General features: G+C 44.5%; 1 protein-coding gene across 2 annotated transcripts in view; it reads right to left on the reverse strand.

The window, feature by feature from the left end:
• Window positions 1-23609, reverse strand: part of PTPN12 (protein tyrosine phosphatase non-receptor type 12) — a 148538-nt gene that overhangs the window by 80465 nt on the left and 44464 nt on the right. For both annotated transcript variants that reach the window (XM_024196972.3, XM_024196971.2), the window contains exon 2: window positions 6038-6146. In XM_024196972.3, the coding sequence (XP_024052740.2) occupies window positions 6038-6146 (109 nt within the window). The remainder of the gene's footprint in view (window positions 1-6037; window positions 6147-23609) is intronic.

A 23609-nucleotide genomic window follows, 5' to 3' on the forward strand; every position in this document is an offset into this window, starting at 1 on the left:
TACTCATGGAGTAGCTCTGTTAACAATGGAATAGACCCAGACTTGTGGTCTGTGCACATGGTTAGGTCTTATGGCCCCAGGTCACTGATGGCCAAGTGTGATATCAAGTCTGCTTGTCGACTGCTACCAGTGCATCCTTCCAACTTTGAAACAGAAACCCAAAATGTTAAAGGATAATATTATTTTGATAAAGTTATGTCCATGGGATGGGCAATATCCTGTTTGGCATTTGAGAAATTTAGTACAATGCTACACAGGGCTGTGATGCTGGCAGGTAGTGCATAACTTAGGTGACTTTATACATGGGCAGGGTAAATTTGGATGAGTGTATTAGCCTGATGAACAACTTTCAGGCACTAGCTAAAAAACTGGGGGTACCCCAGCAGAGAAAAAAAAACAGAGGGGCCTTCCACAACGCTGACCTATGTAGGTATAACACGGTGGGTATATAAACTCCCTTAGGATAAGCTTCTGGAGCTATTGGGCTTGATCAGGAGAGGTAGGGAGCCATAAAAGTTACACTCCGCGAGCTACAATCTGTTAATTGGGCATCTTAACTTTGCCTGCCAAGTGGCAGTCCTGGGTCTGGATGCTGCAAGCAAGGCACAGAATGCCTCTGCAAGCAGAGACAGACCTCACCATTTTCTAAGCATTACTAGAGAGATAAAGGAGGATTTGGGGGGTTGGGAACAGTTTCCAAGCCATTTTAATGCAGTGTCATTGTAGAGGGAGGAATGGATACTTGCAGATGGTTTAAAGATACCCCAAAACCTGTACCTCCCAAGTCACCTGAGTGTGTTTTACCAAGACAGGTCATGCACCCCAAAATGACTCTTCATATGAATACAAAAAGGGATACCACAGAATAAAACATTTTCTCATTTGGTTGCAGTGGTCATTTGGGGAACAGAATTTGCTAATAAAAGCGTCTATTTCTGGTGTGACAACATGGTGGTGATATATGTTGTCAGTTACTGGTCCTCCAGATCACAGAGTTATGAGGTATGTAAAGGCATTTGTACTACATTTAAGTTTTAATATCTGTTTCTCTTCCAGACACGTGCCCAGGGTTGATAATATATCAGATGCATTGTCTCATTTTCAGATGGACAGATTCTGGTAGCCAGCATCAGAAGCCAGCAAGGAACCCAAATAGATGCTGCTAGCACTACGGAACCTTGGTGTATGACAACTGTCATTGTAGTGCAGAGATAGGTGGCTCTGTGAACATTGCAGAGCTACAAAAGAAGTCTTAATGATTTTGTTCAATTTCAGGAGCAAGAGGGCATGTTACCCATATAGCCCATAATGGACGAACGAGTGCTGCAGTACATGGTGTTATTAGCAACCTGGCAACTGGCATCATCAACCATCTCCACTCACCTACCGGTCCTTACGTTGGTCAATAGGCTGAATGGTTACTCAGATTCTTGTAATGCGTTTTTAGTTTTGAGACCATCCTGCTAGAAACTTCCAGGCACCAGCCCTAAGGAAGATACATGCCATCCCATCACTGTTACTGTGCTTAAGGATCTGGTGTGGAACGTAAAGCCCACACATCATTGTGGACAAGAGGTAGGCTTATTCAGGGTGGCATTTCTGTTAGCACATTTTGGAACTTTTAGGATCAATGAACTAGTACCTGGGTTCTATAGGGACTCTCCTGGAAGGGCTATGGAATTGAGGGATATACACTGCGAGGGACGATTGGTCATATTAACTTTGAGGGAGTCAAAGATAGTTTCAGTAGGTCAAAGATAGATCAAGGAGGTGGGGTGAATCCATTACTCTACAGAAGGGGGATGAGCCTGGGATCTGCCCTGTGGAGACTGATGGCATATTTGGCATTAAGGCCAGGGAGGGATGTGCCCCCTCATGATTCATGGTGACGGGAGTCCCCTCACAACGTACCAGTTTGTTACAGTTTTAAGGTGGGGTCTGATGAAGTTGGGGCTTCCAGCACGAGTTTGGTTCACTCATTCAGGATTGGGGCAGCAACAGCAGCAGCCTAGCTGGGTCTGAGAGCTAGTGCAACTCAGGCAATTAGGTGTTGACACTCTGAAGCATACAGAATGTACGTGAGACCCCCCAGGTGGGGAATCAGTGTTAATTTTCCTTTGTGTTTGTATTCCAGATGTTGGCAAATGAGCCACACAGACATTGGTGTGGATCTGAGGGCACAATATTGTTTACTGGGCGCATAGACAGACTCCCAAGTTGCCTGGAGGTTGCAGCTAGGCCTCAGTGGTGAAGCAGCCCTAAGCTGGCATGGGAGGAGGGGCATAAGAACATAAGAATAGCCATACTGGGTCAGACCAATGGTCCATCTAGCCCAGTATCCTGTCTTCCGACAGTGGCCAACACCAGGTGCTTTAGATGGACCAGCTGTTATGGACCATGCATGTTATGGGACCAGCTGTTGTCCCTTCTGTACACTGTGGTGGCCCGTGAGCAGGCACCAGATATGATTTTTCCCCAAAGTGAACCACAATGATTTGGGAATGTGTAAAGGGGTGGACTTAATGATCAGAGCAAAGAGGGACTTGGGGCAGATCCCGGAACTTTTCCAGGAGTAAAAATTATTTGGTCAGACATGTTGCAATACAGGATGTGGCAGGAAACTGTTAAGCCCCCTTGGGTTGACAAGGCTAGGAGCTATGTGAATAGGGAGGGGGCCAAATTCACAGATGGCATGGGGGATTGGTAATTGCTCATCCAGACACAATATAAGAGGCACCAGAATTATTCAGGGAGACTAGGGTCCACTTGTCAGCCTTAGGGTATAAGTAATTGATTATGGAATTACCTGCACTGTACACTTTTATCTGTCAGGTACTACCTGACATTTAGGAATAAAGTCGTAGTCTAGTCAAACCCCATCCAGTTTCATTATAGCCAAACAATGGCAAAGTCTCTGGGAGAAATGTTGAAATGTAACATTTTGGGGAAAATGGCAAACATCACAGCTGCAGAATTGCTGAGTTAATGGAGCATCACTCAAATGAGTGGGGCAGTTCACACCTCTTTGAGCTACTGTTTCAGGCTGTCTGGAACTCCAGAAGGAACACACTGCACTGGTTTATCTTTTTTGTTTTCCAGATTCTCTGTAACCCTTACAATTCCAGAAGCCCTTTTTAAAAGAGAGAGAGAGCTGAGATTCTGGAGTACAATTCTGTAGGAGAGGGTGAATTCTGTGGCAAATTCTATGATTACAGAATACACCAAACCCTGGATATATTAACACACATTTATGGTTCCAGTTTAGAGTTTAAAAATTGGTCCCTCTGGATAATTCATGTTCAACATTTTAAATTAAAACAGAATTTAAGGTAGTGTATTAAAAGCTGTGTAAGCAGCCTAAAATAAAACATGCACTGATTTGTTTAGGTTGGAACTAGAATGGAATATAGTAACGAGTAGGTCATACATATACTTCTCTCTGGTGGCAAAAGCAGTTTCTGCAGAATTTAAAGACTGGCAAATGCTTTATAAAAATCTATTGCCTTTTATTCTCCTTTATGACAAAAGGATCCATAAGAGTTTTTCCCAAAAAAGTTTTCTGGTTTTTACTTCAATACCAACATAAAATCTTTTCTTCCCTAGTTCACTGAAGGACCTCCTGAATATTTGAAAATATTCTCATACCTCAACTGAGCAGGAATTGTACTTCTAGACTTCTGATTTTCCTGAATGCCACCAAATTCACCTGAGGTCTGCCGTGCTTTTCATATAGCTGTTGAACACTTAATTCAGTTCCCAACCCCCCTGCATACAGCTGTGTTCTGCAGAACTAATATGGGTATTTTTTCTAGTACATTTATATTTAAATAACTAAAAAGACAAACAAAGGCTCTAAGTGCCCAAGCACACCATTACCACCAAAATTAAATCTAAGCGATGTTAAAATGATCATTCAACAGTGCACCAATTGACCAACCAGACATCTAACAAGACTTCTTTCCACCTCTTTATTGTTATAGGAAGCATACGTTTAGCCTTCTCCATAAGTTCCTATCAAAGATGACCTTCCAGACATGCTGAAAAGACATCAAATTTGGACTATTTCAGACCAAGGTGGGGAGCTGCAGACTCTTGGAGCCCTCACTATCTGTCAGCCACTGACAGACTGGAAAGATTTCTTTCTGCCCATGACATCAAGAGGTCTAGGGACTTAGAAACCATTAACCTTCTTGTGCCTCCCTGGCAGTTAATCTATATCATCATCTATCAATCATGGCACTACTCCAACTGAAACTCTTCTAGACAACTGTTACTTGTTCTGAAAATTCAATACAAAGAACCTCACTGCGTTGGTCTCTGGCCTGTTTATGAATCACTTTCATTCATTCTCTGTTCATTAGCCCTGGACTATTGCTTTCCCTAAATGAGCATCCTAACCCTGTAGGTTGGCATCTGTGTTCAACACCTTCCACTCCAGAAGTGGTCAACCGATAGTTGCTATCCACAAAGGAATGACTGTTTCAGATAATGCCACACCTTCTTAGATATCTTCAGATATAAAATCATCTGTGGTATCCCAACTTCCTTCTACTGCACCAGAAAGATTTCAAATGGACTATTGGGGAAGTAGGCTAAGGGCACTACAACTTGACTTTCCACCACTGATCCTAGTGCCTGCAGCAACTCCACACTGTTCTTCTGATGAAGAATCAAAGCTTTGTCATTTTATCTTGTAGAGGCTGCTTATTAGGGCTTTTAATCTTGCTCCATGACCTACCAGCTCCTGCTAGACACTGACAGAACTCTTCTGGTTTATTACCTACTCACTGCTTATTGGGAAACTGCAAACCTCTGACACTGCCGGCCTGGCTGTTGTTTACAAATTCGCTCCAACCAGTCAGTCATCCAGGTAAGGGTGGACACCTGCCTTTTCTTTCAGTGCTGCAGCCAACACTATCATAATCTTGGTAGTTGTACTTGTGGATGTAGCCAGTCCAAAAGGTAGGGCTTGTTGCTGAAAGTGCTGCCCCAGGATGGCAAACCGTAGGGATGAAGCATGGAAGTATACAAGATTCAGAGAACATGGAATGTACTCAAGTGTACTGATTGAATAATGGACTTTAAGGATTCCATGCTGAAAGCTGAGACTGAAGATGACAACCTTTTTTAAATTCAGAACTGGTTGCAGACCTAGCATCATTTCTGGAACAGCAAAGTATGAAATAAATCCCTGCACTTCTCTAACCTCCTGGGACTGGATTAATGGCCACTCTGTTCTCAAGATATGGTTTTTGTATCTGAGCTCTTTGCCACTTGCTTATGTTAGACCAACAAATGAATGAATTGCTGAAAGGGTTTACACTGAACCTATGTAAAAATATGATTTTATGATACCTTTGTCATTCCATCCCATAAGCTCTTCTGCCAGGGACCAGGTCTTCCTATGTGTTTATATAGTGTCCAATACAATGGGGCACCAATCCTAATTGGGCGCTACCAAAATATAAAAACAAAACAAAAAAGACTCACTAGGGATTGAAAATTTCCCCCAAAAGCTCTTTGTCAGGGTTTAAATTTAGCCTGTGTATAAGAAGTATCTGTCATACCACAAACAAAGCCATATCCACAGTTTACATTGGTATGCCTTCACTTCCCACCCCAAATAAGTAATTTCTGATCCCCTTAAGGGAAGGGAGGGGACATCAATGTTAGACACCCAAACCTGAATTAAATTTCAAGACTGAATTAATTTTGAGTAACAATGAATTTGGTGCTTGTGACGTGAAACGTGCTGGTTTGACAGGCCTGGAGACCAAAGTCCACTATTCACCGCAAGTTTGTTTTGCAAAGTAAAGTAATTTTAAAATAGAAACTAGGAGGCTGAAATAACCATATATACCAGGGCAACATTTCACTTTAAAGGCCGATTAATAGAGTCCTGACAGCGAACCTTTATGCAGAGAATAATTTCCATCTAATTTAACTGTTCAACAGAATGTGACTAGTAAAACTGGGAAGGTACATTAACAAGGATAATTAACATTTTTCTTTGTTCTGTTGTAGAATCAAAACTTACATGGCAATATGTCCTTATATCTGTTCTTTTTAACATTTTCTTCTTTTTCTCCAGTGACTGTTGGATAGATTTTTTCAGTTCTATATTTGGTTGATAATCTTCTTAACCTCTGAAATAAAGATGTTAAAGTTTAAGCAACGTTAACGTCTCAACATAATGAAAGCTTTGAGCAAATGAAGCACATCACTATTGTACTTGCAGCACATTGTACTTCAAAAACAAATCTATTCATAATTAAGGCTGTGAGTGTGTCACGAAGGTCATGGAAGTCATGGATTCTGTAACTTTCTGGGACCTCCAGAACTTCTGCAATGGCCGGTGAGGCTGGCCCAGGGGCCGCCTGAGGAGCTCGGGCAGCCCTGGGCCAGCCGCACCAGCTGCGGCTGGGACAGTCTCAGGCCATGACCCCTTCTCCTCCCCCTCCCCCAGCAGCAGCAGGAGTTCAAGTGTGGGAGGGGGATCAGGGCTGGGGGTTGGGGCGCAGGAGGGGGTGAGGACTCTAGGCAGCGCTTACCTTGGGAGGCTCCCTGGAAGCGGTGACATGTCCCTCCCTCTCAGCTAGCTCCGCGCGCTGCCTCCGCCTGTGGAGCTGGCACTTGGGGCGGGAGCAGCGCGTGGAGCTAGGAGCTGAGAGAGGGACATGTCGCCACTTCCGGGGAGCCTGCCAGGCCCACCAACCCCTCTATCCCATCCAGCACCAGCAGGAGTCCCGGACCACACGTTGCCCACCCCCCCGCGAGCACCCGTGGCAAGATTTAGTCAGGGTTATATAGTACAAGTCATGGACAGGTCATGGGCTGTGAATTTTTGTTTACTGCCCATGACCTGTCCATGACTAACTAAAATTACCCGTGACTAAAACGTAGCCTTATTCATAACTCGCCCTTCCTCTTTCAATCTCTCCTGAGTAACAACTGTACTCAAACAATTAAAGTATCTGGAACATTAAATGCTGCAAACATAAAGTTCTACTTTACACCCCTTAAAAATGAGATGTTACGGCCAGGAAGAAAAGGCAATGGACTACAGTTTCTCTTAAGATGTAAAAACTCCATACCAATATTGCTTAACAAGGGATTGATCAGAGATCAAGGTTTAAAAAGCACTTTAAGTAGAATAGAGGAAAGCTAACAAAAATAAATCAGTTAAGATTTCCAGGTAAGAGCATGGTAGCAAATACAACTAAGTCAGTGTTAACCCAGGGAAACAAAGAGATTACATAAATATATCCAGAGGAAAATCTAGTTGAGAGAAAGTTGAACCATTAATGCAAGGAGATTAACTGGCCCGAAATCAGATATTTAACTCCCCCCCCCCCTTAAAGGTAACCTGCAAAGGATAAGAGTTGAACATGTGCTGGGATTTTGCGCTTCTCTATGATGCGTAAAGATGACCTGAAGTATTAGAGGGTTTTCTGTGGGGCTTTTTTTGTGTTTTTTTTTTTTTTTTTTTAAAACCTTGGAAATTCAAGTCTACAGAAGATTATCAACTGCGAAACTAGTAGAATGACTTCACAAGTACCAAGCAAGTAGAACCTGACTAAAGGGGAAGCAATTTTTATTCAGACTGCTTAAAACTCAATAGTTTTTATTAATATCAGATTAAGAAATGACTAAAACACAAAGAGTTGGTTTAGATTCAATGCTCTGCCCCTTCAATTATAAGTCTGAGAAAGACTACAAATAGCATTTGAGAACTACAAGTCTTCCAGCAAAACCATGGAAAACCTGACTTGATATTCCTGCTATTTCAAAGACAAAAAATGGAGAAAATGTTTTGACAAACCTTTTGTTTCTTCTTTATACATCATGAAGTGGTAAAGTGAAGCAACAATCTATTAGCTGGTTTTGATCAAACACTCTAAGGCAAGACATACTTAGACTGAGGTCAAGGAGCCGCAAGTGGCTCTTTAAATGTGTCTCCTGCGACTCTTTGCAGCACATATTAAAACACCATGTGATTTAATTATTAATCAATCTAAGTTATTAACCAATCAGGATGCTACGTTATTAAACAACTGTAGAATACTTGGCCAGTTATTACTATGAGAAAATTACAAAGTTAATGGATGAAGAGAAAGCAAAAGATAACATAAATGGACTTTAATAGATAAGTTTTGTCCTCAACTCCAAGCAGGGTGAAGGAAAGGGAGACTTAAGTTTAAGTTAACTTTGTGTCCCATCTACATACAGTTTGCACTACTGGTAAGCACAAGTTTTCCTCATGTAGATGAACGTTCAGCAGACAGCTAGGTAGACATGAGTTTGCAATCATTTCAGAGTAAGTAATAATCCCTTCAGTATGGCTATAGTGAAGTTGCAACTAGAATACTGTGTTTGGTTCTGAACACTAGAAGTAGAAGGATCAACATATAAAAGGAAAGTTTAAAAGAGCAAGGTAGATACACACACAACTTGATTACTACTAATCAACTTATAATGGCTAGGTTAAGGGTTAGCTGGAGATAGTATATAGAGACTAAGCATAAAAACCACACAAAAGCAGAGTAGTTAAACATTAATATTTTCAAATTGTGGCCAACACTTGCATCTTTGTGATTTTTGGAGGGCAGGGACCATGCCTTTTTATATTTGTGCCTAAAACATTAAAAGATCTTCCAGAAAGAATAGTTAATATTAATTAATAAAAAGTGCCAAATAAAGGACAACATAAGTATGTAAATACACCTTTACCCCGATATAATGCTGTTCTCGGGAGCCAAAAAAAATCTTACCGCGTTATAGGTGAAACCGCGTTATATCGAACTTGCTTTGATCCGCCGGAGTGCGCAGCCCCACCCCCCGGAGCACTGCTTTACCGCGTTATATCCGAATTCGTGTTATATTGGGGTAGAGGTGTATTTAAATTATTTGAACACTTAAGCAAAAACTTACTTAGCATAAGAAAGTCATATACTTTAGGAATAATGTATTAGACTATGGAACAGTTTCCCAAATAAAGTAGGGGAATCTTCTTTGTTTTGCCTATATAAAGCTAGACAAGATAAAACCACTAGTATATGTACAACATGGAATAATCTTGGATTGGCAAAGTGGACTGCATGGTCTAGTACAGTGGTTTTCAATCTTTTTTCATCTGTGGACCCCTACAAATTTTTGAATGGAGGTGCAGACCCCTTTGGAAATCTTGGACAGTCTGTGGACACACAGGGATCTGCGGACCACAGGTTGAAAACCACTATACTAAAGTTTCATTTTCCAGAAACTGATACTGGGGGGGGGAGGAGAGAAAAATCAACCCCCCAAGGCAAAATTGTTGCATAACCAACTATAAAACTAGGGAGAAAATAAGCTCTCTATCAGTATAGCCCAATGACAGAAGCAGTAGACTGAACCCTATGAACCATTGGTCTTGCTTAACAATACCTCTGTTCCTAACAACCTCCATTCCTCAGTAAGTTTTCAATGTTTTTTTGGTGATAAGTCAAATGTGTTATGCATCTATTCTTAATACAATCTACAGAAAAACCACATATTTAAATTGCCAGCCGATGGAAAAGTACTAGTACTACACGCAGGTCAGTGCACACCCCCCTAGCAACTTGGATTCCCGGATATGATTTAATTAATTCAAAAGTGGAATTAATTTGTATATTAACACAGACAATGTACTAAGCACTGTCCACATGTATGAAGACTGTCCCTGCCCCAAAGAACTCTCAGTCTAAGACACGCAAGGGTAAGGATGGTACAAATAAAGAGTCAAAAATATATACTTATTACATTTCAAAAACAGTCCCAAATGCTATCCCACTTCTGAAGTGATCAAGTTAGCTAGTGATGAAGGGAGTCTGAGGAAGTATTTGAGGGAGGAAAGGATGTTGAAAAAAATGGTTACTCACCTTCTCGTAACTGTTGTTCTTCGAGATGTGTTGCTCATACCCATCCAATTAGGTGTGTGCACGCCTCGTGCACAGTCATCGGAAAGTTTTCCCCCAGTAGCACTCGTCGGGTCAGCTGTGGAGTCCCCTGAAGTGGAGCCTTCATGGCGCTCAATATATGACCCTGCCGACCCAGCACCTCCTCAGTTCCTTCTTGACAGAGGGGAAGGCGGGCGGGTTTGGAATGGATATGAACAGCACATCTCGAAGAACAACGGTTACAAGGAGGTGAGTAACTGTTTTTTCATCATCCTTTCCTCCCTGAAACTCACTTAATCACTAACTTGATCACTTCAGAAGTGGGACGAGTGATTGCTCCTATTGATTCCAATTAGGTGACACCCAAGCCTTACCTAGGCGGTGGGGTCGGAGTTATGGAATCGCTGATTGAAGCACCGCTCTGCCAAAAGCTGCATCATCTCTGGCATTCCGGATGATGGAGTAATGAGAGGAGAACGTATATACACCGAGGACCAAGTTGCTGCCCTGCAGATTTCTTGTATCAGGACTTGGGCCAGGAATGCCGCTGATGAGGCCTGAGCCCTCATGGAGTGCATCAAAAGATCCAGGGCTGGTATTTTGGCCAGCTTGTAGCACATGTGGATGTATGACGTGATCCAGGAAGATATTCTTTGAAATGAGACCGGGAGACCTTTCATCCAGTCTGCCACCACTATGAATAACTGGTTCGACTTCCTGAATGGCTTAGTGCACTCGATGTAAAAGGCTAGTGCTTGCGAACATACAGGGAGTGCAGCCTCCCTCACGGCTACTGGCATGAGGCTTAGGATAAAAAACAGGCAGTAAAGTGTCCTTACTAGTGTGGAAGTGTGACACAACCTTAGGAAGAAAGGCCAGGTGAGGTCTGAGTTGCACTTTATCCCTGTGGAAAACCGTATAAGGTGGGTCTGAGGTAAGGGCCTTTACTTCAGACACTCTCCTTGCTGATGTAATGGTGACCAGAAAGGCTACCTTCCACAACAGATAGAGAAGGGAGCAAGTTGCCAGCGGTTCAAAAAGGGGTCCCCATTAGCCTGGAGAGGACCAGGTTAAGGTCCCACGTGGGGACAGGCTGTCTGATCTGGGGATGTAGGCGTTCCAGACCCTTGAGGAACCGACCAACCATAGGGGTGGCAAAGACGGAGCATCCAGATGCTCCTGGGTGGAAGCAGCGAGGTGTACCATTATGGAGGACACTGCCAGGCCTTGCTGTTTCAGGTGCAGAAGGTACTCTAGGATGAGAGGTACAAGTGTCTGAAGAGGGGGTGTACCACGCTGGTCACATGAACACAAATCTTTTCCACTTTGCCAGATGTGTGGCTCTAGTGCAGGGCTTTCTGCTGCTGAGTAGGACCACCCTTATTTGTTCTGAGCACAGAAGTTCAACCATGAAGCTTCCAAGCCGTGAGGTGGAGGGACTGCAGGTCAGGGGATGAAGACTATCGTGGTCCTGAGTGATCAGGTCAGGGTGGAGAGGCAACGTGACTGAGGCGTCCACTGACAGTTCCAGGAGTGTGGTGTACCAATGTTGTTGAGGCCACGCTGGTGCTACCAGAATGATCTCTGCCCTATCCCTGCGGACCGTGAGTAGGACCTTGTGCACGAGAGGGAACAGGGGAAAGACAGAGCAGGCAGCCTCCCCAGGGTAGCAGGAATGCGTCATGATTGAGCCCAGGCTGTGTCTCTGGAAGGAGCAGAACACTGGACACTTTTTGTTGCTCTGAGTGGTGAACAGATTGACCTGGGGAAACTCCCACCTTTGGAACATGAGGTGTATGACATCTGTCTGGATGGACCACTTGTGATTGCAGAAGGACCTGCTGAGGTGGTCCGTCAGTGCGTTCTGAACTCCTGGTAGATAGGATGCCTCCAGGTGAAGGGAGTGGGCTATGCAGAACACCCACAGAGGGAGGGCTTCCTGACATAGGGGAGAGGACCGGGCTGCACCCTGCTTGTTGATGTAAAACATGGCAGTGGTGTTGTCAGTCAGAACTGCTACGCACTGACCTTGTAGTTGGGCCTGAAAGGTCTGGCATGCTAGTCGCACTGCCCTCAGCTCCTTGATGTTGATATGGAGGGAGAGCTTATCCTGCAACCAAAGACCCTGTGTTTGGAGGTCTCCCAACTGCACACCCCCACCCAGAGCTGATGCATCTGTTACTAGGGACAAGGAAGGCTGAGGGCTGTTGAAGGGGACTCCTTTGCACACTGTCCGAGGGTCGACCCACCAGTGAAGGGACTCGAGCACCTTCCCTGGCACAGACACCACTAAATTCAGGCTGTTGCATCCTGGGAGATCGGCCAAAGTGAGCCATGCCTGTAGAGGCCGAAGCCTCAGTCTGGCATACTGGGTCACGTAAGTGCATGCTGCCATGTGGCCGAGGAGACTCAGGCATTCCCTTGTTGTAGTGGTCGGGTATTGCCTGAGGCCTTGAATGATGTCCGTCATGGCTTGGAATCGGGACTCTGGCAAAAGTGCTCTTGCCTGAACCGAGTCTAACACCGCCCCGATTAATTCTATTCTTTGGGTTGGTGCCAAGGTTGACTTGGTCAAGTTGAGGAGACCCAGTCTCTTGAATGTTGATCTGACCAATCGGACTTGAGACTCTACCTGCCCTTGGTGTGGCCCCTGAGCAGCCAGTGGTCGAGGAAGGGGTATACCTGCACCTGCCTCCAAAGGAGGCAAACAGCCACGACCAACATGCACTTGGTGAACACTCGGGGGATTTTGAGAGGCCAAATGGAAGGACCATGAATTGATGGTCGACCACGAGGCGTAGGAATCGCCTGTGTGTAGGCCGAATAGCTATATGGAAGTATGCGTCTTTCATGTTGAGGGCGGCGTACCAGTCTCCTGGATCTACAGAGGGAATAATGGTGCCCAGAGAGACCATGTGGAACTTCAACTTTACCATGAACTTGTTGAGTCCTTGTAGATCTAGAATGGGTCTGAGATCCCCCTTGGCTTTGGGGTTTAGGAAATATCGGGAATAGAATCCCTTTCCCCTTAGCTCCTGAGGAACCTCCTCCACCACTCCCATGGCGAGGAGTGCCCGCACCTCCTGGATAAGGAGTTGCTCATGAGAAGGGTCCCTGAAGAGGGATGGGGAAGGGGAGTTGGAGGGAGGGTAGGAGCAGAATTGGAGAGAATATCCCACTTCTACTGTACGGAGAACCCAGTGGTCCGAAGTTGTTTGGGACCAAGCACGGTAGAAGTGGGGCAGACGATTCAAGAAAGACGGGGAAGGATCCGGAATTGAGGCTGGTGCGCCGTCCTCAGGCGCACCTTCAAAAGGCCAGCTTTGAACTCAACGATGGTTTAGTCAGGCCCTGGTCCTGCCCAGGCGGAGGGTTTGAAGGCTTTCATCTGCTATTGCTGCTCCTTCGCCTATAAAAGTCCTACCTCAGTCGAGGAGGATAGGAGTGCTGCTGCTGAGGCCTGAAATGTTTACGTTGGGTTGCCGGGGTGTACATACCCAAGGATTTCATGGTAGTCCTGGAGTCCTTTAGGCTATGCAGCATAGAGTCAGTCTGCTCTGCAAACAGAACTGCCCCATCAAAAGGCAGGTCCTGCATGGTCTGTTGAACCTTGGGCAGGAGTCCCAAGGCCTGCAGCCATGAACTACACCTCATGACAATACTGGAGGACAAAGTGTGTGCTGCTGAGTCTGCAGGGTACAGTGCCTGCTGGTTGGCAATCCTGAGTTGCACTCTCCCCGTAGAATACACTTTGCACCCAAATAAATCGAGGCACTTGGCATCCTTGGACTTAGGCTCTGGGGCTTGTTGTCCCCACCGCTCCTTTTAGTTTTCTGCAGCCACCAATAAGCCAGGCTGCGGGTGTGTGAAGAGGTATTTGTACCCCTTAGATGGGACGAAATACTTCCTCTCCACACCCTTCGTGGTGGAAGGGATGGAGGTCGGGGTTTGCCAAATGGTCTTAGCATTGGCCTGTATAGTCTTGATGAGGGGTAGAGCCATGCTCAATGTGCCTTCTGGGGCCAGGATGTCGACCATCTGGTCCTCCGACTCCACCACCTCCTCGGCCTGCAAGCCCATATTTCGCCCCAACCTGCAAAGGAGTTCCTGGTGGGCACGGCTGTTTATGGGAGGCGGTCCAGAGACTGAGGTGCCTGAAAGCACCTGGTCCGGGGAGACTAATGGGGGAACAGGGTCCTCCTGACCCTCTTGGTCTCCAGGGGCCTCCTGTCCTGCCTCTCAGTAGGGGCCAACCTCTCCTGGGTCAGGCTCAGGAACGGAGGTTGGTTCCAGGGGAGGTGGAGTGACCGGCACCTCCTCGGCACCTCTAGGGGTGGGGCGACTGGCTGATGCCTCCTGCACCCACAACTCAGAGGATGCCAAACAGGAACCCTTGGAGTGGGTGCCCTGGGCCTGGTGGTACGCCCACAGGGTCCAAAATGGCCATTGTGCTGGTCCCTGCCACTGTGCAGACCTTGGCCCTGCCCCCACCTCAGGCTTTCCACGGCCCAACCAGTGCCAGCCCTGCTCTGAGTATCTAGACCCTGTCTGCGCAAGGCTGGGGAGCAGCGCCTCGGTCAGGATCTGTGCAGGGACGCTGACCGGTGCCAGGATGACCGGTGCCAGGAGCGGCACTTGCTGCGCAACAGGGATCAGCGTGAGGATCGGCTGATTGCAAGTGGCATCGCTGAGGGACAGAGCATCGCCAGTTTGCCTTGAGACAGTGCCACACATTGCGGGCCCTTTCCCAGAGTCTTGGCTCAAAGGACTGGGGACCACAGTGCCGTCCTGCCAATGGGGTCCCTTGTGGCCTCAAAGGTATCTGGTGTGGACGGCAATTCCACCTCCTCGGTGACCTGGCGTGGGGAGTCCAATGGCACCGGACTAAATGGTTCCCCTTGTGGGGCCGAAGTTGACGGTGCCGGCTCCAAAGTGTCCGGCCCTGGGTGCTCCTCTCTGGGACGTGCCCCATTGGCCGGCTCCAAAGGGGTGGGTCTCCGAGTCGGAGATCCACTCCTCCCCTGCCTCCGGTCTCTCCCAGAGTTCTTCTGCAGTGCCGCTTCTACCACTGAAACTGGGGCGCTGTGCACCAATGAGCTCGGTGCTGGGTCCTGCAATCTACATCGGCACAGCAATTTAAGTGCTGCCTCCATAAGGAGCTGCTTGAGGCGAAAGGCTCGCTCCTTTTTTGTTCTGGGGCAAAACCCTTTACAAATCCTGCACTTGTCTGCTTGGTGTGCTTCCCCCAGACACTAAGCAACGTTGGCATGGGCTTGTTGCAGGACTTGCAGGGCTTGAACCCCTGGGACTTAGGCATATAAGTCCCCCAAGGAGAATGCAGTTGGTGTGGAGGGTAAAACCCCCAACCCAACAGCTAACTAACTAACTACTATAACTAAGAACTAACTAAAAACTAATCAACTACAAAATACCAACAGTCTGAATCAGAAGCTAGGGAAACATGGAGAGCTTGCAAAGCAAGACGCCACAGTTCCAATGACCATCACTGGTGGTAAGAAGGAACTGAAGAGGCACCGGGTCGGCAGAGTCATATATTGAGCGCCATGAAGACACCACTCCAGGGGGCTCCACAGCCAACCTGACGGGTGCTGCTAGGAGAAAAACTTTCCGACGACTGTGCACACAGCGTGCGCACACTTAATTGAAAACTATATGAGCAATCACTCGAAGAAGAAAGGCCATCAGTGTGTATGGGGCAGTATGGTACAGAGTGCAAAGACATGAGAAGTGAACTAATGGACTAGTCCCAAGATGGACTTCTGTGATGTGGATGAATACACACAAGAACCAACAACAGATAAACAAGGAGGGGCAGAGTTATGAAAGCCTTTGAAGGCAAGGAAAGACACTTGTATTTAATGCTTTGGAAAAGAAGGATCCAATGGTGGGATTCAAATATGGGGGTAACAGTCAGAAAAGCAGGGTTAGAAGAGGATCTTAGCTGCTGAGTTTTGAATGGACTATAAAGGGGAAGATTAAGGTGTCTGAGACCAAAGAGGAGGATGTTGCAGTAGTCAAGATGGGAGATAGAACCTGCACTAAAGATTTAGCTGTAGAGCCAGAAAGAAAACAAGGTCTTGGAAAAGCTTTGTCAAAACATAACAAAATTAGGATATAGCCTGAACGTGTGATGTAAGGGAGGTGGGAGTTGGAGGATTTCCAGATTACAGGGCAGAGGAAACAAACAGGGGAGGATGTGGGCAGTGAGAGGAAAGAGAATTCATTTTGGACCAAGTTTAAGTTGATGGCAAGACATCCAGGAAGAGCTATCAGAGGAATAGGCTTTATGCTAATTAAAACAACTGTTCAAAATACATGCTGCTGTGTATTGTGGGGACAAAAGTTAGTAAGACTGCCAAATTACTTCCCTGAAAATTTCAGAGATCAAACAGCAGAGATGTTAGAGCTCAAAAGTCTGTGCTTTCACAGACAGCATGCACCATGCACAGCACTCATGTGCACTCTACTGGCAGTGCTGGTGTTTACAAGCCCTTAATTTATATGCACTATACAACTCACATAATTTTTGACAAGTATATTTTTACAAGGCAATTGGAAATTCGCATGCAGTTCCTTAAAATTAAGACAAATCATTCTAAAGGGTCTGTAAAACTAAGTTCCATTCTAGTTAGAAATGCTGCATAGACTAATTTTGCTTATTCACTGTATCACAGAAGTGGTTTGCGGGATAGTGACAAACCCTTACCACATATGGCAGTGGGGGATGTTCTTTTGACTGGAACAATTGAGTGTTAGAAATACACTTCCTGCTTTCATAATGGCTGAAACTCAGCATTGTGAATTGTTGAAATTCTACTCAACTGCATCCTTCAAAGTTGCTTCAGAAAAACCTTGGGGTTTGTTTGGCCTTTTTTTTTTATTTTTATTAAAGTCTTAGGTTAACATATGAACTGCCACTACAGTAAGTCAACAATTCAGTCAGTTTGAGAGAGCAAAATCTGTCACTTTTGCAGCCATCTTATTTTATTTATTGGTTATCCAATTCACACTAAAAACCTGCAATAGAGGCACATTGCTCAATACCACACAAGATACATATTCATATAAACTTCTCTTTCACAGTGTATGTGAAGAAATATTTTAGCTTGTTTTCCTTATGCTGCCTATCTAGGCTTAAAGAACACCATTTAAAAAACTGAATATTTACTTAGAATCAACTGACCCATTTTGCCTCCTTCCTGACCCTCCATCATAAGTATAAGTATTCAGCAGATGCTTACATAAGAAATAGTGACATGTCACTAGGGCCTTGTCTACAATAGCAGTTTGCAGCAAGTATTCCCCTGTTGCTTAACCACCTGTGCAGTTCTAGGGGTGACCGAAATGCTGGGAGAGTTAATATAGACAGGGTTCAAGCATTTACCATTGTTTTGACTAGACTTGCTTTGAGCAGCATTTGATAACGTGGTGGTAAAATACCAGCTCTTAGTTGATGCTATGGATCCCACCATTTTGTGGTCACACATACACACACAGATGCATACTGGTGTAGTGCAACAAAAGGAGATTTTAAGAAGTTCAGTGTAGATACACAGTGCAAGACAATGTGACTTTTCTAACAACCATGCAGAAAAACCAATATGAAAATCAAAGTTTGCTTCCATCTATCAGGTTGTCTTCACCAAGAATCTAAAACTATGTGAGTGTCCTACTTTTGCAAAAAGTTATTTCTTTACAACCTACCCAAAGCATCAGAACAGACATACACACAGAGATACTTTTTTAGGTATCTCTCTTCCAGCATAAGCTTCACAAGACTGCTTTTCCCACCATAAGCTTTACTTTGTACTGCTATTTCAAATATGCAAAAAGGACCCAGTGTACTGTATTCAACTACCCCTTTGCCGCCAGTATTTAAAAAAAAAAAAAAAGAAAAGAAAAAACAAACAAACAAACAAACAAAAACTTACTCTGCCTTCAGGCAGCATGTTTACCACTTTTTCAAAGATGGAGGAAACAAACTTTAAGGCACAGTATAGGGTTACCATACGTCTGGATTTTCCCGGACATGTCCGGCTTTTTGGGCCTCAAATCCCCGTCCGGGAGGAAATCCCAAAAAGCCGGACATGTCCGGGAAAATAGGGAGGGAGGGGCTGGCGCTGCGGGGCCGGGGGCCCTCGGCCGGGGGTGCTGGGCCGGGTGCCCCTGGGCCCGAGCTGAGCCGGGTGGGAGACGCTGGGGCCAGAGCCTCTTGGCCTGGGCTGGCCGCCAGAGGTAGGCGCTCGGCCGGGGGGGCCGGACTGGGCCGCGCCTCCTCGCGCCCTCCCGCCCCAGCTTACCTGCTGCCTGCCTGCTTCAGGCTTCCCGCGAATCAAATCTTCGCGGGAAGCAGGGGAGGGGGAGGGGCAGGGGAGCAAAGCGTTCAGGGGAGGGGGCGGAGTTGGGGCGGGGCCAGGGCAGGGGGGCGGGGAATGGGCGGGGCCGGGAGCAGAGTTGGGGCGGGGCCAGGGCCCGTGGAGTGTCCTCTTTTTGGAGGTTTAAAATATGGTAACCCTAGCACAGTATCAACCAAAATCTAGTCAATTGAACTTTTTTTTTTTTTTTTTTTTAAGGTAGTTTCAGGCATCATATTTGCACCTAGATCCCCTATCAATTTTTATGGTTTCCAGAGTCATTTTCTTAAAAAGCACTTATCTTTTGCTGTGGGAAAATACTAGAAGTCTTGTCAAAATTTGTGGCATAGGTAAAGAGATATAGACAAAACTGTAGTTTTGAAATTGGCAGTGTCACATTAACACTATCTCCTGACAGTGCTTGAAAATGCCCCTACTTGGGGCAAACAGGAATCTTTCCCCAGCTAGGGCCATTAGCCTCTGAATAATTCAAGCTTTCATTTCAAAACAATGCTTCTAGCCTTCATGGCTAAAGGAAATGCAAAGCCCAATATAACCAATGCAGAGATGTCTGCCCAAATCAGCAAAAGAAACAGCTCCAATGTTACTGCTGCCCCTGGGTGGCAATGTGGTGACTTCTGTTGTTGGGAGTAGATTGGCTGGGGAAGAGTCTGTACACATGGTGACTGTCATTTCCCTACTGGAACTGAGGGGACCCCCTCCACACAAGTAGAGGGGTGTGTGTGTGTGTGTGTGTGTGTGTGTGTGTGTGTCGGGGCCTTCTGTCGCTCAGCAAAAGATTCAGGAGGGGGGGCTGTTGCTGTCATGTCACAACTCCAGCAGTGAGTCATTGTTAGGGTGGTGGTACCCATAATCCACACACCAAGGTCCCCTGCTAGAGTGACAGGTGGGTGTGAACACCACCCTTGGTCTTCAGATTAGTCAGGGCCTCCCTGCTCCTCAGCCTGTTGCTCCTTATTGTGAGGAGGCCAGAGTCCAGTCCAGGAGAGCAAAGCTTTAGCCTCCACCACCTCAGTAGACAGTATAGTGTGAGGACCAGCATAAATGATTTTAGGGGCTGTCCATCATTAATATATTGGAGGCAACGTCATTTCACTAGGGCAGCCCAATATTAGAGGATTTAATCTGTGCTATGGCTAATCAGCATAAACTGATTTGGTGTTTGGGGGAAGCAGGATTAATCAGGGACTCAGAATTCAACCAGCAGTAGACTATGGGTCTTTGCATCCAAACAGTGGTATCACACAACCAGCAGGTGTTCAGGCAAGGGTACAGGCAGGAAGTGGAACACCACTTTAATTCAGCTTGGCATGTAGGCCTAATTCTTGGACAAATTTTCCATGTCCTGCCCCCAAAACAGAAAATAAATGGGGCATATCTGATTGATAAGCACATTGCCTCTATAAACAGTAAAAAGCAACAAAGAGTCCTGTGGCACCTTATAGACTAACAGACGTATTGGAGCATAAGCTTTCGTGGGTGAATACCCACTTCGTCAAACAGTAAAAGTACTATGTAATCTCATTTCCAACATAGGTAGCGTAAGGCATGGCTAACTCAAAAACAAAGAAAATCCACCACATCTTGGTTATGGTCCTGAAGTTGCCTAGCACTATTCCTTTCTGAAAAGGTGTGCCACCTTTTACTATGAAGAATTACAATTACAGCACAGGCTATTTTTTTTTTTAAATAAAGTAGGAGCCTACGTTGTGGTGCTGTGGGAAAAGCATTGAGGGAAGCCAATTAAGAGGTAAACCTCTTCCTTCGTTGGGTCCCAAGTTCATTTTTCTAGGACAGTGGTTCTCAAACTTTTTTTCCCACAGACCACTTGAAAATTGCAGAGGGTCTCGGCGAACCACTTAATGTTCTTTCCAAATGATGTTTGTACCGTTAGCTAACTATTGTAAAGCACTTTGGATAAAAACACAATATAAAAAAAAATTGTTTTTTTGTTCTACAAATAAAAGCACACAACTCATATTTTAATATCAATAGCTTTACCTTTCTAATGCGATGGATATGGCCTCTCCCCCACTGCGGCAGCCCCCGAGCTGGGACTGGGAAGGAGGGAGTCTCTCCAGGTGCCGCCCAGGCATGCACCTTAGAAGGAACTATCCGCGGACCACCTGAATGGAGCTCGCAAACCACTGGTGATCCACGGACCACAGTTTGAGAACCTCTGTTCTAGGAGGAACAGGTAAAATACAAGTGCTTGCCAGGACAGCAGAGAAAGTATTAAATGAAAAACACACACTGGAGACAATTATTTCCCACTGCTCATAGCCTGATCCTTCTCTCCAAAAGAAACACAATGCACTAGGTAACAAGAGTTTAAGAGATCTGCATAGCTCTAACAGGACATGATTCAGTCATACCAAAAGGGCAGTTTTACATATGGTAGTGCTATCAAGAACTGGACTACTTAAGTCACCCTTCTTTATGTGTTCTGCAGCCCTTTTTCCTGTGACTATTTCTCTATGCTACTTGCATTTGGTCCTGTAAACAGAAGCATCATTTTTCCAACAGCAGCATCACTCAACTGACAAATGCAATGCCAGTGAAAACCTGTAAAAAAAGGCTAATGTAGATGAACATAGTCAGGATATGGTATTCCAGTAGAATCCCACTGACCAGCATTTTTGCCAAGAAGAGACACTAGCATATCTACAGCTAGCAACATTGCCATGATTTCTGAAGCACTGCTGAACATGGTTTGACCTCACTACAACTGTAGTTAAACCAAGTTCAGCACTGCTTCAAATTTACCCTTTGTAGACACCCAATACCGACAACGGATAATTATACCAGTGTAACAAGGCCACTGTGAGTTACAGAATTCTGTGAATTAGCAGACAAGTTTTAAGAATAAAGCAACATCACAAAAATCAGTTTGCTGAATTTGACAACTGTAGTTTAGTTTTAATCCTGAAAATGTGACATTATACAAGTAATGAAGCCTCAGCTATATATAAATGTATGCATGTATAATCTGATTTCAACTTAATGCCCACAGCTCATACTATTATTGCAACAAAGTCATTTTTATTGCATTGTAATAAATACAGACACTACGATATAAGTGGACTAGCACAGTAATTTCAGTTAAGTCATTTGAGAGTACTCTAGCACAGTTACACAGCGTACTAGGTAAGGATAACAGCATTTCCATTATATCAACTATTTTCAAATAGTTTACACTATGTTGCTCTGGATTAAAGGATGGCAAAGGTCTCAGGGCAACAGCAAAAAAAGCATTTTAAAATTAAAAGAAACCAAATTATAGGTTCCCTAAGAGACTAGCTGCTTTGAAGGAATTTTGCAATAGTTTATTTAAAATTTAGTTACAGAAATAAGCCTGAAAAGGTATGCTTTGTTGCTGTGCAAATTAAAGAGAGATCACATTTTCAGATCCCTACAATACATTAGCACCCAAAGCAAGGCAAGAATGAGGCAAGCTTCAACCTGCATCCTTGCTTGGACCATAAACTTAAATTTACTAGATATGCTCTTTCCCTCCCAAGGCACGATCCATTAGCAGCACCGAAAACTGCTTTTGCACATATGTTTGAAGACAATTTGCTGTCTAATGCTTTGTAAAATACCTAATATTTAGAGACTTAAAATGTAGTTACTTTCCTCTGAAGCTTGCATGGTAAAGGCACAGGTCCTATTAGTCACACCTTTACTAAAGTAGTGTGGTTATCAAAAGAGGGTAATCCTTTAACAAAACTGAAAAAGTCTTATCAAAGCCTTTTGCAACAGCCTCTAATTCTTGACATATTATATTTACTATTCTGAAAATGAATGCTCGTTATTTTAAAAGTAGCAGTTGCCTTATGGAACAGTATTAAAGTGCACTTGTTGATTCAGGCTTTATGTATCTCCATTTTTATCAAAGAGGAATTTTGTGTAAAAACAGGACCTTTGTTTTTATATATTTGTTTCAAGTACTAACAATTTAATTTATTCTCTTCATATACAACTTTATCAATACAAAATATGTTAAATAATTACTGATACATATTACTCACCTGAATCATCCAAACAATTGGATACTTTGGAAACATAAGGTATGTTATGACTTAATTTCCCATTATGTACTCTTAAATATACTTTGCCAATTTTCCTGAGTAATAATGAAAGATACAGCAGTATTATACTTAAAACGTTTTACTAAGTTTGCTATTAACTTATTTGCTTAGGCATTTAAAAAAGTCAAGGGGCTGAAATGCTCAAACAGGGACATATGGAGTCTCACTTCTAACTGGCTTCAAATTCACTGCAAATTCAGCTCCCGTTAGTAATTTAAGTTCTTTCCATGTGATGGCAGTTGGTAGCTCGTCTAAAGGGGTTGGTGACCTAGTCCAGTTCTCAGTGGACGAGCATTAACATCAAGTGCACACAACTGCATACTTTGTTAGCAGTCTTCAGCAGGGGTACAAAGGACTGAATGGCCATGAAAATTGATCAACCTTCACAGCCCTTTTCTGCTGGGTTGATGCATGCTAGCAAGACAGTATGGGAAAGGTGTATAGCCACTACAGAACAGGTATAGTTCAGACAGATAGATGCCCTCAGTCTCCAAGGCTATCAATCCAGCATCTTTCAATCATGTCACCTTTGGTGAGTACTTGCACATTTTATTACTGTGACCGCTGTCTTTCCCCTTCCCAATCTCCATCACTCTTTTGCTCTTCATTTCATCATGTATCAAGTTAAACAGTAAAGTTCTTTCGGAAAAAAATCTTGTGTAATTAATATGTACTCTCAGGCACCTATTACCATTTTGTTTAATGCAAGATAAATCCTTTGTCTGAAATTCTCCCTTATCAATAGAAATTTCAAATGCTCTTCCTGCTTTCTTATGCCCGGGAACAGGCTGTTTCACATGATTGTTTGCTTTTAACCCCATTTACACTGAAAAAATTTGTAACAAATGAAAAAGCTTTACAACAAATTGTTAGAATGCACTGAGCTTGCAACACACGTCCACTGCCTGGTCTCTAAACATCTTGTTAGTTTTACAAAGGTTAGGTGGTAGCAATGAACTGGTACAAGTTCTTTAGATCATATCCAGCGAAAAAGGCAGTTTCTCCCAAATGTTGATAGGAAGCTGCAAGTGTTCAACATACAGTTATACTCAAAATGTGCTGCCTCACATTTGGAAGTTACCAGAAAGCCCTTACCTCCAGCTACAGAGCCTGGCAGGAGAGGACAAGAGCTTCTGGAGCTCAAATACACTGTACATCTGTGGTTATGAAGTGGGCTGTTTATAGATGTTTGCCAAAAAATACTG

This window comes from Terrapene carolina, unplaced genomic scaffold (assembly GCF_002925995.2).
Source record: "Terrapene carolina triunguis isolate 2854851 unplaced genomic scaffold, T_m_triunguis-2.0 Scaffold68, whole genome shotgun sequence".
Taxonomy (NCBI): domain Eukaryota; kingdom Metazoa; phylum Chordata; order Testudines; family Emydidae; genus Terrapene; species Terrapene triunguis.